Source organism: Lissotriton helveticus, chromosome 5_1 (genome assembly GCF_964261635.1).
Source record: "Lissotriton helveticus chromosome 5_1, aLisHel1.1, whole genome shotgun sequence".
Taxonomy (NCBI): domain Eukaryota; kingdom Metazoa; phylum Chordata; class Amphibia; order Caudata; family Salamandridae; genus Lissotriton; species Lissotriton helveticus.
The window spans coordinates 1268569032-1268587515 of NC_136065.1; the positions used below are offsets into that span (position 1 = coordinate 1268569032).

At 43.7% G+C, this 18484-nt stretch overlaps 1 protein-coding gene across 4 annotated transcripts in view; it reads left to right on the forward strand.

The window, feature by feature from the left end:
• The first annotated feature begins 4609 nt into the window (after positions 1–4609).
• LOC144755284 (uncharacterized) overlaps positions 4610–18484 on the forward strand; it is a 173851-nt gene continuing 159976 nt past the window's right edge. For all 4 annotated transcript variants that reach the window (XM_078644061.1, XM_078644064.1, XM_078644062.1 and 1 more), the window contains exon 1: positions 4610–4805. In XM_078644061.1, coding sequence (XP_078500187.1) covers positions 4782–4805 — 24 coding nt within the window. In that variant the 5' untranslated portion in view covers positions 4610–4781. The remainder of the gene's footprint in view (positions 4806–18484) is intronic.

Genomic DNA, 18484 nt, shown 5'->3' on the forward strand with positions numbered 1-18484 from the left:
CACACCTCTATACAAGTGAGGCCGCTATTGCCGCTCAATAAGCTTATGTTAATAGGCCGGCCCAAGCGAGAGAAAGGGAATGACACCTCTGCTCATTGATAAAAGAGAAGTCATTGAGGCTGATCTGCCTCCAGAAAGGCCACTCAGGCACCCACTGGGCCGCTGGCGGCATCTGAATAACGCAGAAACCGGCAAATCGTCCCAAGGCTGCTCAAAAAAGCAGCCCACAGGTGGAACTGGACATCGGCCCCTCGGGCATTGCCTGAGTGCCCGCGTTACCAATCCGACGCTGAGTTCGGATGTCTATAGAACACCGGCTCCCGCAGGAGACGGGGAGGCGGCGGGACAGTGGGGGTATTGAAGACCCTCCTATGGTCCCCAACGGTGATCGCTAAAATAAATAAAAGAAAAAGGCCGTCCCCGGGGAATGGGGTCTCCGGGGCCTTGAAGTGGCTTCAGGAGGGGGGCTATGCAGCCCTCCTCCATAAAATAATAATATATAATTAGCCATGCACCGGCGGATGGGGATCCCGGTGCCCATAATTGGCCGCGGTAGGGGGGCAACGCGGGCCACTTCCATAAAAAAAATTGAATACGGATACTCCGCATATTGTCATCGTACCATAAGCGCACTCTTCCGATCACCCGCTGAAGGCTAATTGGCTGTCATGTGATTGTCAACATTCGACACTAGAACTGTTAGCAGCCATTTTATGCCTCGCTACAAGGGAGGCTGAAGAAGCGTGTGAAATGAGTGTTTCAAACATGAAAAGGGGAAGGGTAGACACACCCTGATACTCTAGGTGTGATCAGGGGGTCCTACAAGGACCCCCAGGGCCCCTAATTTTTTGGGGGGTAAAATTGCGTGGTGCGCGTATGATCCGTGCATTCTAGAGGTATTTAAAAAAAAAGACGTAGGCTTCCGCGCGTCTTTGGTAATTTGCATTCTTTCAACTGTGAGATGCAGCAGTGCTGGATGCAGGATGCACCATTGAGTAAGAAAAGGTAACAATAACACTATTTACCTGCTAAGTGAATTTCCTTTCATAGGCTAACATTGACTGGTTTCGCTTGCAAATTCTTCTGAATGTAGAGTTTTGGAACTTTAAAATATTCACCTAAAATTATCTGAACAACAAATTCCCATTTACTCACCTGTTATCAGGAGAGAAACCAGTGCTGCATCTTTTAGCCCAGCACTGATCCTGAAAAGTAGTTCTAGGTATACTTACAAGTAACTTGTATTTTCTTCCATAGGAATCCCCTTCCTATAAAACAAACAATAATATATTTAGATTTGCGGATCAGGCTCTAGGGGATGGGGTCCAGGGTCCAAAAAAAGTAAAAGGAAGGGGAGCCACACAATGTAATGTAATTTTAAAAATAAAATATATAAAAATAAATAGTTTTAAAAAAATCAGTAAATCAGTATAACAAATATATTTAAAAATTGTCATTTACAAAACCTTTGAAATTCACTGAAAAAAACAGAGGTTTCAGACATGTTATAGTAAGGAATTATCCTTTAAAAAACCTTTGAAATTCACTGAAAAAACCACAGGTTTCAGACATGTTATAATTAGGAATTAGCATTTAAAAAACCTCAGAAATTCATTGAAAAAACCACAGGTTTCAGGGGTAATATAGTTAGTTGGACATTTCACTCGTACAAAACCATTGAAATTCCCCCGTTATAGTTAGTTGTACTAACTATAACTCATGCGCCCGCAATCCACTGCTGATGATGTTACATATTACATCATTCATGACATGGTCAGTGACATCACTGATGACACCTCAAATGACATCACTGATGACATCACCGATGAGATCATCCACGTGACAATCTGATACATTTTATCATTCACTAGTATAACTTTTTAACACTCATTATAAAATATAAAGTACCATACTTTAAAGCATTGACACACTAATGCAAGTTTCCAAAAAAAGCCACTTAGTGATTCCTAGATCTACATATACATCTAATCACTTACCTATAGATTCACTCATACATGGTAACAAAGATCAATACAACACTATTAAATATACTTATACACCTACATCAACATTACACACCAGCTTACATCATATCCACTTATTCAGTTATGCTACTCACTGATGGAAACAATTGATCATACTTATATTTACTATGGTACACACTTACACAAAGACCACTTTATTTATTCATGTAGATAGTAACTCATACTTAGTGTGTTATAAAATCACTATTACAAGTATACAGTTATGCATATGATACTCATCATACAATCACTGAGTCTTATGTATACTTATTTATATACAACAACTGTCACATACACTGCCTTTTCTATTTCTAGTTTGTTGGACATGTATTATTGAGAAATATGTTTACTCATCATCACACCCATAAAGAGATCACTCACTCAAACAACTGTTTCAACATACAGTCTTAATTTCATATATCTACTAAATCAATTATTTACACATCTTTGGACAGTCACACACCTCCCACCCAACCACACACACATTCATTCAGTATTACATACAAATAATCACTTAACTAATTAATAACTAATATACACTTTCACATAGCTAGTAACCAACTTATGTAGTACTTTACACTTCAAGAGATAGAGTGATAGAGTTATTCACAAATTCTAATCAGTATCTCATATATTTAGTGAGACACTTTAAATTAATTACTTAGATAGTCATTCACTCTGCTACTAAATTCTCCATTCAGACACTTATACATCAATTCAGACTTCAAGGCAGATTGCTATGTGTGGTTTCCTGAAATAAAGAAGTTGGTAACTTACCTCGTTGTGGAGTGACGTCCTTGAGCCAGAGGCACTTTGGAGTAATGTTGAACGCGGCGGCCTCAGCCGCGGAGGATGAACCACCTGTTTGAAATGTGGTGACAGGACTGCAAGCTGGTATCGTACGAGCTTACAAACAGCACAAGGGGTCTTAAAGCGGAAACTGCACACAGCACCTGGGGCCCACTGGAGGGCTGGAGAAATGAACATGAATGCAATAATTACCGAAGGCAAACCGGACAGACTCCACCTGGGGAGAAGAATCGAACTACAGGTCCCAGCATGCCTCACTGGAGAGTGCATGCGCTGTATGGGATAAATACACCTGTGGTTAACTGCCCATTGCCTAAGCACTGCCCCATGAAGAAGGAGTCTGTGGCTCCGAAACGCGTCGGGGATTGAAATGCAGCCGCTATGTGTGGTTTCCTGAAATAAAGAAGTTGGTAACTTACCTCGTTGTGGAGTGACGTCCTTGAGTCAGAGGCACTTTGGAGTAATATATATATATATAATACCTATTTAAATATCGAAGCAAACCACATTCACTGGATGATGGCATCAGTGATGTCATCAGTGATGCCATTTGAGATGTCATCAGTGACGTCATCAGTGATGTCACTGACCCTGTCATGAATGATGTAATATGTGACATCATCAGCAGTGGATTGCGGGCGAGTGAGTTATAGTTAGTACAACTAACTATAAAGGGGGAATTTCAATGGTTTTGTACGAGTGAAATGTCCAACTAACTATAACACCCCTGAAACCTGTGTTTTTTTCAGTGAATATAAATACGCACGCACAGTGGTGCAACTAGAGCCAAATTTTGAGGGGTGGGGGGCTGATACAAATTTGGGGAGGGGGCTAATTCGTCCAGCAATAGGAAGAGTGGAGATGCAGGGGCTCTAAGAAGGGGTGAAAAAAACAACAAAGTGTAGTTAACAAGTAAATGGTCTTTTAAAGATCTGTGAAGTAATCAGGTGCAGCTGCAATAGGACGGACGCCAGACCAGCCAGTCTGGGAAGCTGTCTCAGCCCGGGGTGACACACACGACAGGTTGAAGCCCTTTGAGCCCTATGAGCGTTGCGCGCCTGCACAAACATAAATACACCGTCCCTTCCCCCAATTGTGATGAGACCCAGGATCAGAATGCTAATGAGTCTGGCTTGGGGTGATGGGACACTGATTTGCCCCTCATTAAATCCTGCTATGCAGCCTGAAAAGTGTGAGGCAACACAGGAGGTGGCTTTTTCAAGAGCTCAGCTTATGTTCCTGTGATAATGTAATAATGTACCATTTGTAGAAAAAAATGTAGGGGGCGCCAGGAAAGTCCGAGGAAAACAGGGACTGTCCGTGCAGGACCAGGACGCCTTGTCACCATAATACAGGAAAGTATAGACTTACTATTCCTAACTCCACATGTACATACCTTGAAGATATATACTGCGTAGGTACAGATATGTGCAGTAGGGTATAGAAAGAGTGAACTTATCTCTCAATGTTTCAGATTCCATATTCTCTGCCATTCATATTCTGGTTTCGTTAGTCAAGTGCACATAAATGTTAAAGAGAAGTAGGGTCTGTCCCTGGAAAGGACAAACACCAGACGGACAAACTGACACAAGCAAAGCATTCAGAAAAGAAGCAAGCAAACGAGAGAAAATAAAGCCAACGAATGGTAAGTAATGGGCGAGCTGTAAGTAAGCCTGACTGTAGCTGACAAAGACACCCTTCTCTAACCAGGTCCTCTGATGTTACGTAGGAACAGACACGTCAGTTGCGTCATGCAGCGAGTTCTGGTGATTAGTGTCTGTGCCTCGTGTATGCGCAGTACGTGTTCAAATGAACCGCAGTTCTGAATGTTTTGGCGTTAAAAGTTGCCCGTGTGGGTTTAGCTGATGCTGTTGTTCCCTATCGCCGAATCCTCGCCTACTGGTCATACAGCTGTGTAATCGTTCAAACAGCCGCAGTGTATAGAGAATGTCCGAGAATCTTTCAGATAAGGTGAGTGAGGCCATGTTCTGGAACGGGTTCCCTGGACAAGGTTTAGAGCCATTGATCGCATCAATGTTTTTTCTTATTTACTGGTATATTTCATGTTTGGGTACTGTCGCTATACGTGTATTTGCTTCCCTGCTCTAGTTAATAAAACGTATATGTTTTGTGCATTATGTGATGTGCAGTGATAGTCTGGATACAGTATCGTTATAATGAAAGTGTTTTGTCTGATGTTGCCTTCCCTTCTACAGACTACTCAACTCTGTTTAAATGTCATACAACTAGCACTGAGTTCACAAAATTACAGTACATTTAATTACGCCTAACTTCCACAGTTGGCATGTCGTAGTGAACTCAGCAGGACCTCAACCTCTTTGAGTTTTGTCTTGTTGGCTTACTGCCCTCTCTTTAGAGTAGTCAGACTTCTTGTGTTCATCATATTTCTTTACCTCCTTGCACGTATGTCACTATCTTTTGTTCTCCTCCACTGACCAGTCCTCAATCGACTGTAATTTCTTCCATTCCTGCCATCAACTTTGAACTGAATGCTTGGCCCTGTTCAGTGAGTGGCCTTGCGAGAAGGGCCCACATGGGCAGCACAAATATGAGATTGAACCCTTGTAACATCTATCATTTCTAAAATCCTGGAGCCGTGCTGTCCAGCCAGTCACATGTGAATCCAGGTGGTGGAATTAGAAAACTAAGCAGCTGGAGCTAGGTTGGAAACATACTTTATATGCCCCCTGCAGTTTATTCAAGTGCTATGCGAAGGGCGCTCATAAACATGCGAGTCTGAAAGCAGAGTGGTGGTGCAAAGACCTGCTCTGCCAAGGCACACTGAAAAGTATACTTAGAATCGAATTTTGACTGTTTCCACAAAGATCAAAGCCACCCATGTACACCAAACGGTCACTCTGTGAACTTAAACACACTAGTGGTGGAGTTGTCTGTTTCCACGTTGGCCACTTCATTTATACCAGAAACAGTAAGCTTTTAAAGAATTGGGACCCATGTCAGTGCACGTGGATTGTGGTAAAATATGCTTTGCGGTGAAGTCATGCAGAGTTTGGCGAGGAAGGGGAAGAAGATCTGTGGGATGAGGGATTATGCCAAGGAATGGTAGAAGTACATCATTTCCATTTTGGAAAGGCAGCGGCCATGAGTTGGTTTTACAAACAAGATCATGGAGAAAGTGACTCCGATTATCACAGAATGAGCCTCTAAAGCCGGTGGGCGTGGAAAAATTACTTAAAAGAAGCTCTAAGGAGCCCTAGGAAAGATGGAAGTGGAGAATTTACAGTGCATCCCGGATGCCCTCGGAAACTTTCCAGGTCAAGAAAGTCACTTAAACGCTGAATAGCTCCCAGAAAAGGATGCCTAATATCCGACAAAACCAACATCCAAATCATTACATGGCAATGAGTGCCTCCTTCATCCTGATAATGGCAAGAACAGTTAATGGAACTTTTGCCCAGACAGTGGAGCCTGATATCCATGTAATGGCCCTACTAAAAATGGAAATGCCTGTTCAGATTTGAAGAGACTAAGTAGCAGACAGGGGGCCAGTTTCAAACTGCTATAAGAGTTTAAGTCAGTGAAGTGGGAGAGCGTCAATGAAATAGGTTGTACGCTCTTCGGCCTTGCCGAGGATGCCATTATAAGAGTGGCTGTAACCTGCTGCACGTTTTGTGCATATGGTATGGAAATGCGGGAAACTGCGCTCATTCTGGCAGGAAGTGATAGATATACTCCAAGTGGCAACGGGATGGGTTATCCCTGGCACAGTCCGTGCGGTCCTCCTGAACCTGCTGCCTGCCCCAAAAGGGAAAAAACTGAGTAGAAAATGTGTATTATTGGAACTAGTACTCACAATAAGGAGAGTGTCAATTTCATGGATTAGCCCCTAATCCCCACTAATACATAAATGGGTACAGGATTAGAGGGGATGGGCAACAGCGGGACTAATCAGAATGAAGCACATTAGACATGATGAACGACTTGAGGAGGATACCCAGGCATGGTCTGCAATGATCACAGATGTTAAAATAGTAGAAGAAACCGCTGAGGAGGACGGGGAGTTTCACAAAATGTCCCAGAGCAGGAAATGTGAAGGATGACTAAGTGAATAAATAACATGATAGGATAGGTATACAGTGAATAGATAATTGATTGCGTCGGACACTAGGACACAGGGGAGGGGGGACAGTTTGGGGTAGAAAATAACATTTATATCGGTAAATATGATTGTAACAATTTAAATCAATGACTATATGTCAACAGGAATGATATTCTATAGTGTAATCAATGACAACGTGTATGTGAAAATACCAATAAAAAGTGTCTTAAAAAAAAAGACTGGCTGTAACCTCCAAGTGCCATTGAAAAGTGTGGCTGTAACCTCCAAGTGCCATTGAAACTTCAGGGAGTTTGCAATATAGGACAAGCTCGGGGAGTAGTCAAATATTTTGTAGTGGAAAAAAGTGCAAAGTGGGAAATGATTAACCTGGAAAAATGAAACTATTAAATTGTCTCGTTCACATTTGGCCTTCATTGAAATCTGTGTCCTATGGATCTATTGAATCTGCATGTAGAATTAATAGTTAATTTAAATAAGATGAACAAGGTAACGCTTAGGTGTCTAAGAAAGGGAGATTTGCGCCCATAGAATATCAGGTGAATAAAATCTTCAATCTCTCTCAAGGAAGAAAATGAAAAGGATTATCTTGAAAACTTATATGACATTTGTATTTAGAATTATGATAAAACAGTGCTCATCCAGCAAATACACTAATAATTTTGAGCATATGGTTTTCCCAGTTAATTGAATACAATGATACAATTATTAGTCGTTTCTGCCCAGTGAAGACATTCCCAAAGAAAAAGCCGGGGGCCTTTGAAATGAAGCATTTGAGTTAAGTCTCCCTTTTTCCTAATCATCACTCTGATGACAAACATGTAGGACACTAACATAAAAATTCAGATCGATCAAGACCTTCTGATGGATCTAGGGTTGTGGCTCCCATTCCACAAAGTGGTGACTAAGTCATTACCTAGATTGCCTTTTATCAGAAGATAGCTGTTTCCTTTGGATGGTGCCTTTTAGCAGAAGATAGCAGTTTCCTTTGGACGGTCACTCTCCTGGAATTGTAAGGCATCTCTCAGAAGGCATTTGAATTGGGTTCTAACCATTTGGTAATACGTTATGGAATACTAATGTTCCAGGAAAAGAAGACCTGTGAACAGATATAATTTGAAAAAGCAGCACATTTGCAGAAAAAATAGAATTTTGAAAAGCAGCAAGAATCAACGTGAATGCTAGAATTTCAAAGGAATTACACGTTTCCTGTAGGGCTAATGCAGAAGAAAATCCACTAGCAAATTCAAATGATTGATATCACACAATTGCATAATTTTACCTTTTGACTAGTCAACATACTTGTCCGTTCTAAAAATAAAATCAATGGATTTGGTTTGCTATTGAGAAGTTCAGAAACATGGTAGCATTCCTACAAAAACCTTTCTGACCCAACACAAAACTGTGCTGATAGAGAAACAAATTTGAAGAGTTGCCAGAGTTAAAGAATGCACAAGATGCCTAGTTTCCTCCAAACTGTGCCCAAACATGACACTGAAGGTCGGCACATATAGAACCAGTTCTATGTAGCAATACTGATGTCTGCTTATAACTTAAGTGAATGATTTGTACCATTATTAATTACTTCATGGTTAGACCTGAAGAATGGAGTCTGGTTGAAATGTTTAAGGTACTTTCAAAAGTAAAAAAACAAAACAACCAGAGTCCCTTCTGCATTGGAAGGAATGAAAACATTGTGGCTGAGCAACTCAAATATACAACCTAGAAAAACAATGGGGCTGTTGCACTGAAGTCATGACAATCTAGAGGGAAAGTCTGATAAATATGACAGGGGAATTGTCGCAATTGCATGAGGAGGAGCCCTGCAAAAAGCACTTAAAATGAATTACCAATTCTGGTGCTATCAGGAGGAACCTTCCTTTATCTCACTAGGTGAAACGTTGTTGTCGTCATTCTAGGCAAGTGCCACTAAGGAAAAAGAGGTAAGAGACGAAAAAGAAACAAAGACATATCACAATCGTATTTATATGAGAAAGAATGCTCACATGAAAGGCAGAAGCTACCATTAAGATAGTAGCCGATATATTAGAGATTTATGTCACCATTTGTGTAGGATAGTAGCTAGTGTAATAAAGCATTATGCAACAGTGTTGTTGCAAGTCACCGAAAAGCGAACCCAGGGCTCATAAAACCTAGGCAACTTTAAGAAATCTACACTGGAATGCTTAAGATGGAAATTGACTCTTGCTTGAAGACCCTATTTATGTCAGTTGGATGAACAGGAGCCCCTTAGACTTTATATAGCGTAAGATGTTGGATCCCTGTTATTGAGAGTAAAAAAAACAAGCATTTACAATGCAACGGCTCGCCTTTGCAAAAGTTAGAGCTATTGGCATTGTAAATGACAACATTTTTATTTATGTGTTGGTTTCGAAAACAGATAAATAAATGGCATTGTCATTTACAATGCCAATAGCTTAATCTCTTGCAAATGCCACCCACAAACACACAGACCCACACACACAGAGCCCCCCACACACACAGAGCCCCCCACACACACAGAGCCCCACACACACAGCCACACATACACACACAGAGCCACACACACACACAGAGCCACACACACAGAGCCACACACACAGAGCCACACAGAGCCACACATACACACACAGAGCCACATACACAGAGCCACACAGACAGAGCCACAAAAAAAGAGCCACACACAGAGCCACACACACACACACAGAGCCACACACAACACAAGAACAGAACCGGCCCCACAGGACTGTGGAGCACTCCAGGAACTGCCCAACAACGGTGGAGCGGCCCGCTGTCAGACAGGGCCGCTCTGACTCTCCCTCCCCAACATGGACTATGTTGAGCCCCACTCACCGGCTCTCCTCAGGCTGCTCCTCCGGTGGGGGTTCAATTGCTGCCTGGGCTCTTGGGCGGCTGCACGCGGGGCTGACATGCGGCGGGCACCGACAATGTGCCTCGTGCCCCCTCCGCGTTTTTATTTATTTAAAATTTATAATGCGCAACAGCTACCCGCAGTGGGTTTCCCGGCGCAAGGGATAGACTAAAGAAGAAAATGAGGACACAACAGAAGTACCATGGACCAACTAGAGCAGGAGATGTGATTATTGAAAAAGTAAAGTTTTCAGTTTTTTCCGGAAACAACATAGATCGGTCTCTGATTTCGGAGCAATGGGCAGTGCGTTCCAGAATTTGGGGCCTAAATGGGAGAAGGACCGACCCCCCCATCTTTACAAGTTTGAATCTTGGAACAACAAAATCACAGTTGGCAGAGTATCTTAGTGTGTGAGAAGGCTTGTAGGGTTGAACAAGACTCTGTAAGTATTTCGGGGCCGAGCCGTGTTTCATTTTGAAAAGATAACACAGGGCTTTAAATTTAATGCGACTAGGGACTCTAAGCCAGTGTAGGTCGCGAAGAGCCTGTGAGGCCGATGATCTCCTCGGGATGTTACATAGGAGTCGTGCCGACGAGTTTTGTTCAACCTGGAGTTTGTTAATGGTAGCAGCGTCGGCACCAAGATAGAGGACATTTCCGTAGTCCAGGCGAGAAGTTACTAATGCCTGGACAACGGTTCTCCTGTTGGCAAGGGGCAGCATCCATAGGATTTTCTATAGCCATCTCAAGGTGGTAAAACAGATGGCGGCCACCCTGGTGGCCTGCTGCCTCATGGAGAGTTTGTCGTCTATGAGAAATCCGAGGTTGCGAACCACAGTGGCTGGCTGGGGGAGGGGTCCCATGTCACTGGGCCAGTGTTGCGGTCCCCAAAGATCTTTATGCTTCCCCAAAATGACAATCTCGGTCTTGTCACCGTTTAGCTTGAGGAGATGCCTCTGCATCCACTCGGCTACCCGTGACAATCCGGTCTTCAGGATCGATAAACTGTTACACTCGCTGCTGGAAAGGGAGAAGACAATTTGGGTGTCGTCGGCGTATGAAAAAATAGTCAGCCCGGCGTCCTCCACGATGGTAGCCAGGGGTCTAATGTAGATGTTAAAAAATAAGGGGCTGAGTATAGACCCCTGGGGAACGCCGTGCGCCGACAGACAGGTGGCAGATACGGCTTTCGTAGAGAAAACCTGGAAAGTGCGCTCACTTAAAAAGGAGGCAATCCAGGCCAGCGCAGGACCATCTGCTCCCAGGGACCGGAGAGAGTTCAGAAGAATGGAATGGGACACGGTATCGAACGCCGCACTCAAATCCAGCAAGATGAGTGCAGATGTTTCCCCGCGATCGATACCGTGCCGCAACCTCTCCGTCACCCCGAGTAGCGAGGTCTCGGTGGAATGATGCGCACGAAAACCAGACTGGAAAGAGTGTAAGAATCCCGAGCTTTCCACAAGGTGGTTTAACTGAGTGTTGACATGCCTTTCCAGCACTTTTAAGAGAACAGGCAGCAGGGATATGGGTCTAAAGTTGGCAAGATTAGACGCGTCGGCTCCTGCCTTCTTTAGAAGAGGGACAACCATTGCATGCTTCCACTCCTGTAACACATGAGACTGGGTTAAAGATGCATTCAGAAGTCTCATAAGAACCCGCCGGGGTTCGAGATCTAATAACTTTAGAATTTTCGCGGGTACAGGATCACGGGGGGAGCCAGATCTTACACTGCTCAAGCAGGAGAGGAACGAGATATCATCAAACAGTTGCCAGTTTGTAACCTTCACCACTGAGAGCGGTTGTTCGATTACAGCGACCTGTCCCGGTTGGTGTTCATTCACTGTCAAGGGAATGCTCATAGAGTTGTATATGCGCTCAACCTTGGCAGTAAAAAATTCCGCGATGGAGTTACACTGAGCTTCCTCCAAAGCTGGGGGAATCGGGACAGTATCCGTTCCTGTCAATTTTTTGACAACGGAAAAGAGAGTGCGTGGGCAATTCTGCGCTTGCGTCACTGTACTCACAGTGTATGCAGCTCTCGCAGTTTTACATTGTGAATGGTACTCCTTCAGGGCCTCTTTGTAGGCAGTCTTCCGGGAAACCGAGTAAGAGTGCCTCCATTTCCTTTCAAGCGCCTTGCAATTACCGTTACCTCTCCACCGTCTGCTGCACTTGCGGGGCTCTCCCTATGGAGTAGGGAGAGCCCCGCAAGGGCCCAGTTTCACCCGGTCCATCTCAGGACCGGGACTTAGTGTGGAGCCAGCGAGGCTCCCAGCTGCCATCTCCTGCACTTCCGGACGTATTTCAGGCCCCACCCACGTCACGGGCAGGAGGTGCCTGACGTCTAGTTTGGACACATGGGCCGCAGCGGTGAGTCTCGAAGCAAACAAGGGGTAGGCTCCCTCTAATTCAAAATATAAAGCTGGGTGGGCACCCGTAATTAAAATAACAAAAAATAGGCGGCCATAACGCGGGGTGGGCACCCGCTAGGAATTAAAAATATAAATGCGAAAATAACAAAAATAGGCGGCCATAACGAGGGGTGGGCACCCGCTAGGAATTAAAAATATAAATGCGGGCAAAGTCACGGGGTGGGCACCCGCGCAATAAAAAACAATTAAACAGAGCGGTTTTTCAGCATTTTCAGTACATAAAAAACCGAGAGGCATTCTCAACACAAAGTTCGTGTCCTCGAGAGGCAGCAAGCCCCGTCCTTTTCAGACTGGGGGGCGTGTTTTTGACTGTTGTTTGTAAATAATGTAAAGAATGTAAGAAAGAAAGTCAAAAACACGCCCCCCCAGTTTAAAAAGGACGGGGGCTTAGATAAAAAGAAGAACGTCACTAGGACCTCGGGAGAAGCGTGGCTCAATGGTTAGGGCGGCAGACCCTGATGCAGAGGTCTGGCCCGGGACCCGGGTTCAATTCCCGCCTCGGCGGCTCTTGGACTCAATTTCCCCGGACCTGATAATTCTCGCCCCGGTGCCTAGTCTAATCATGGGTCCCACTCTGTGACTCTGGGCAATAGCTTGCTTAATCTCCACAACGGCCCCAGCAGCGCTTGGATGCCTGGCTTCACTTTGGGGGTGCCCAGGAGTGGACATTTCACAAGAAAGCCAGGATGGGTTCCACAGTGGTATAAATACAGCGCTACGAGACCTCTGGGTAGAAGTGCACTATATAAATACAAACACATTTACATTTACATTTACCTCTTCTCCAATGGCTGGCCAACCAATGGAGAAGAGGGGCGGGGCTTAACCTCACTAGTGATGTTCTCTCTACCCTATTAAGTCTCGCCAGCTCGACTGCACATGTGCGCAGTCTTTCGCAGGCGGAGACCTAAAAAGAAGGTGCAAAGCTTTGGGAAGGAAGGGAACAGTAGTGGTTAAACCCATTATCTTAATGTACCACAGTAGTCTTTATCATTTTACAAAAAATAAGATTCTAGGTTACTCTTTGTTTTGAGGTCAACATCACACCACTAAGGCCCTAAATTCTGTAGATGCTGATCTAGTTGTGGAGCAGTATGTGCCTGAGAGGCATGCCGAACCAAGCCACTTTCACAATGGTTCAGTCCTTGATTTTGAAGAACATTGTTGGCAGTGGAGTGTTTTGAAATCTTTTTCTACAGGAGTACTGGTTTATCACCATTGCTTGCATATCTGAATTACCTGACATATTCACCTGTAAAGATAAAATAATTTACTGTGGAGCTTCCAAAATTCTATTTACTATAATTGCTGTCCAATAAAAAACATGAGTCATTGTATTGTTCTGATTGTGCCTGGGTTCCAATTACAAATCTAACATTAGGTTTATACCAGAGGCAGCATATTAATACAGTAGAAGGAAACAATTCAAATTAGAACCACAATTGCATTGATAAATACAGCATGAATTAATGGATTACCTTTATTTTTCAGTTAATTAAAATGTACACTTTTATCAAGAAAGTCACAAATGTAAAACATGATCAAATTAAATCCATTATTTACTTGTATCTGTACTAGTTTCCATCCTTTGTTATAAAACTTTTTGATGCAGATTGGCACTTTAACCAGGACCCTCTTAAAAGCATGAATCATACAGCCTAACATTTCTAAATCAGGTACTCCGTTAACCGAAATTTAAAAAAAGGTATTTAAAAGAAATCTACAATTTAAGTGTCACATGGTAACATAGTTAATGTGAGTACTCTAAGAAGGCTAGATGGTACCTTGGTCTAGTTTCAAAATTCAACATATAGGGCCATAAGAAAGAGCCAGCAGACTTACAATATAATTGCTTTGATAGATAGTGCAAAAGATACTCCTGATAAAGTACTTAGTGCTTTGCTTGTTTTCCAGTTATTAAAACTTCCAATCTTGACCTGTGCAAATATTCTGAGTAGACGTGCTTTATGCGTTTTAGGTTGAAAGATGTGAACAATATAATTCATTCATGATTGGACCTCTGTTTCAAACTTAGTGGAGACAAGACAGTATGCTTAGACTAATTTTAAAATTCATCACTCCGGTCATGCTGGAAACAGCAGTCTAACAATCAAATAACTATGGGGGTCATTACGATGGCGGGCGGACCTGAGTCTGTCCGCCATCGTGGTGGTGCTTGGGACCGACCGCCTGTATGACGGCAGTCCTGCACGTAGAATCACGATGCGACCGCCACCGTGGCAGTAGCATCTTGCATCTTTACCATTGTGGCGGGTGCTGCTGGCTGCAGCACCCGCCGCAATGTTAACAAACATTTACAATGCAATGGTTTCGCCTTTGGAAAAGTTAGAGCTATTGGCATTGTAAATGACAAAATTTGTATTTATGTGTTGGTTTTGAAAACAGATAAATAAATGGCATTGTAATTTACATTGCCATTAGCTAAATCTCTCACAAATGTGAGACCTATTGCATTTGCACCCACACATACACACAGAGCCACACACACACACACACAAAGGCACACACACAGAGCCAGCCGCACACACAGAGCCAGCCACACACACAGAGCCAGCCACACACACACACCGAGCCAGCCACACACACACACACAGAGCCAGCCGCACACACACAGAGCCAGCCGCACACACACACACACAGAGCCAGCCACGCACACACAGAGCCAGCCGCACACACACAGAGCCAGCCGCACACACACACAAAGGCACACACACAGAGCCAGCCGCACACACAGAGCCAGCCACACACACACACAGAGCCAGACTGTTTTGAAAAATTTGAGGAGCACTGGGTAATTCCGTAACATTTTGAGTTGAAGTCACTTATCATGGCATGTTTTCATGTTATTTTGCTCCTTGCTGGTGCCATCGAAAGAGACTCAACCTGATTTAGAGTTGGGCATTCACTGAAAATCCCTTGATTAAGCACCAAACTGGTCCGGTGTTTTGATGGAAGATGCACAGACATTAAAATAGACCCTTACCGTACCTCTTTTTTTATGGGATTGATGGGCCCAAAAGGAAAAGCGGTACGAGGAAATGTCAGAAACAATACCCTCGCCCCATTCCACTGCATCACCTTCCATTCATTTAGGGAAAAGTTGTATGTCTATCCTCGCATAAAACGTGTGGGGGGAGGGTGGAAGCGTGGTCACAGACGTAAAAAAAAAACTGTACAGTGCAACACCTGTAACGTATGCAAATGTAAAAATCCCAGGGCTGATGAAGTCCACATGCTCGAGGTGATGGTCATTAACCAAGCTGCTTAAAAAAAACTCTTCGTGGTTCCATTCATCTTTTAAAAAATCTACATTGCCCTTTATAGATGTGTTACTAATCTGTTTTTCCTTTGTGGAACATGAGCCAACATAATACACGTATTCGTCCTTTCTTAAGATACAGTGCCCACAAGTGCGCTAGATCCCCATGTAAAAAGCTCGTCCATGCAGTCCAGAGATTTGCTTCCTTGTTGTTTTCAGGAACTTGTTGCTCTGCTGTTAAAATGATAAATGGGACTGCAAGTCCCATAATGCAAAGCCCTGGACTGAATGAGATAATCCCACACGTAGCTGAGAAACTTCAATACTACGAGAATGTTCGGCAAGTGCGACTAAAGTACACCCCTGCTCTCGTGAATCTTTACGCCACAGAACATAGTTAAAAAGATTTTGCATTGCAGCAATTAAATGGATGAGGGACTCAGCCATTTCGAATGCAGTTTGGAAAACAGGACAGTGCAAGGCACACTAAAACAGACAAAACCAGGTTCAATATACTAGGCCATTATAAAATGCAAGGCCGGAAGAATGCTGATCGAGGTGGTTAAATGTTTGTGTCTGCAGGGGGAAATCATCGGTCAAACCACAGGAGGTCGCCCAGCCCCGCCCCGATATCTGAAAAACAAAAGTAATGTGTTGGCGAAAAGGTGTCTGAAAGTGCTCTAAAGTAGGCTTTGGAGGACGAGCCTGACCTCCCATGACCACAGCTATCATTGATCAGTTAGCACATACATGGAGCCCATTCAGTAATCAGCTAGACTAAAGTGAAGAATAGTTCACACAAAAACAATCATAAAACCTTGCCCACAACATCCCAAAATAATGCTCATTTTAACCCAAGACCGAAAACACATGCACATTCAATCGAACGAACGTGTAGATCGCATTTGCAACTCTGTCAGACACTGCATTTGGGGATATCATTTTATAGCTATATATTAAAACACGCCTACAAAGAAAGCATTCTTCCAAATTCTTCATGACACTATTTAACCTCAGACGTCTGAGTAACCTGTCTGAACGTATAGGAAGTTTCCACAGGCTACCGAAAGTTGCTTAGGTACTGATGAGCCGGGGACTTTGATTGCCTCAGAGCTCGCCTAAGAAAGGACTGCCTTTGCAGTGCCATCTCGCAATAAATACTCCAGCAGCACATTCTAGAAATCCGACACCGCCTGTGAACGTTGAACACCCACACCAGGTACCACCAGAACACACAAGGCACTTGGAACCTGGCAGCAGAGTTTGAGTCTGCAAACATGAAGATTTTCTCCCAAATGTTGAAAGAACCCAATACTCAATTGTGAAAAGACTGAGCACTCATAAGTATTTCATTGCAGTGACCCAAGAGACTCATAGATGACGAGTGCCACCTACAGACAGTTGACTTTTCAACTAACAATATATTGCATTGCATTATGGGGCTTGCAGTTCATTTTAATGAAATCTTAATCATAGCTGTCTACGAATTCCTATCAAGAAACAAGCCCTGGCGGTAGTTTCTATAAAGCATGGTAGCACTAGACATCCATCTGACTATGGTAATTATTTAAGATTGCACTATGCAACCTCACCTGGTAGCACGAGGCAAGCAATCCCCGTTCTCCAAATTATGTACAAATTCTTCTAAGATTAAATACCTCTAAGCACAGAAGACCAGAGCAAACATTCAAGAGTTACGTAAGGCAAACACTGTTTATGTATTGGCGGTCCATGAAATAGTCGCAATCAGTCAAAATCTAATTTTAGCCCATAACTCCTGTGTGTAGGGTCTCGTTCACACCAACATGCTCGAGCGAGTAATTTCAACCAGGCACAAAATACTGCTTTCCTAATAAGTTTCGCATATTATTGTTCCACAACTGCATATTTATATACATACCCCTAACGCTCACTTTCCAGGCAGGGGTGAAATTAAACGCCACCACGATATTTCTGTATTTTAAGCTAACAAGAACATGCCATTTGTGTCGTTACAAAAAGGAGCAACACGACCGTTGGAAAATCACATCGTGCGAGTTGCACAAAAAACTATACATTTAAAACCTAGAGTCAAGTGGCATGCCCGGCATGGGGCCGTTTGGAGGGCACAGAAGGAGCTTCGAGGCAGGAGTGCGGGTCGTGAGAACTCAAGGCCCATCAGCAACGTCTGCAGGAGAGCTCTATGGACTTGTAAATATTATACCCATACCATTCCAAATTGTTAAGTTATTTTATAGACTGACACAATATTTGTGTTAAGTGGCCGTCAGAATCTGAAAGTATCAGCTCGTCTAGATGTTCACTTCAAATAATCATTACCATGCATTACCAACTCACTACAGGTAGTACCATACAAAGAAATCAAGTACCCCAAAAATACACAGCAGAAACCAAGCCAGACAAAGCTACCCATATCAAAAACGTTTTTGTATAAAGGAATCCAGCATCTTGACCTGCAGACGATCGTTTTCAAATAGTTTGCTCTAGGAAACTTTAAGGCTGCGTGACCATGTGGCAGCTTCTTAGTCGAAACCATATTCTCTCATAAACTAAAGTGGAGGGGCACAATCTGTGATATTAACCCACTTAACTAACACACAGGCAGCCGGGGGGGGGGGAGGGGGAGGGGGCACACAGGCAGCCGGGAGGGGGGAGGGGGGCGGGAACGGGCACACGGACAGTGGGAGGGGGGGGGGCCAAAACCAGATAAAAAAAATATTTAAAAATGCCGCTTACCTGCGAGGAACTGCATCCTGGCAACTTCAATCTCGCAGCCCACTCCTGCAAAGGACACTTTGAAACTGACCAAAACAGGACGAAAAAAAAATAAATAACATCCGCCCACCACCACAATGACGCACGAAAATGGGCGGGATGAGTAAAAATCGTGGGAACGCCCACGAATCTGCTCGGGGAATGAGTGACGCATCTCTGTTCCAATGGCTAGCCTCCATTTATGGAGCT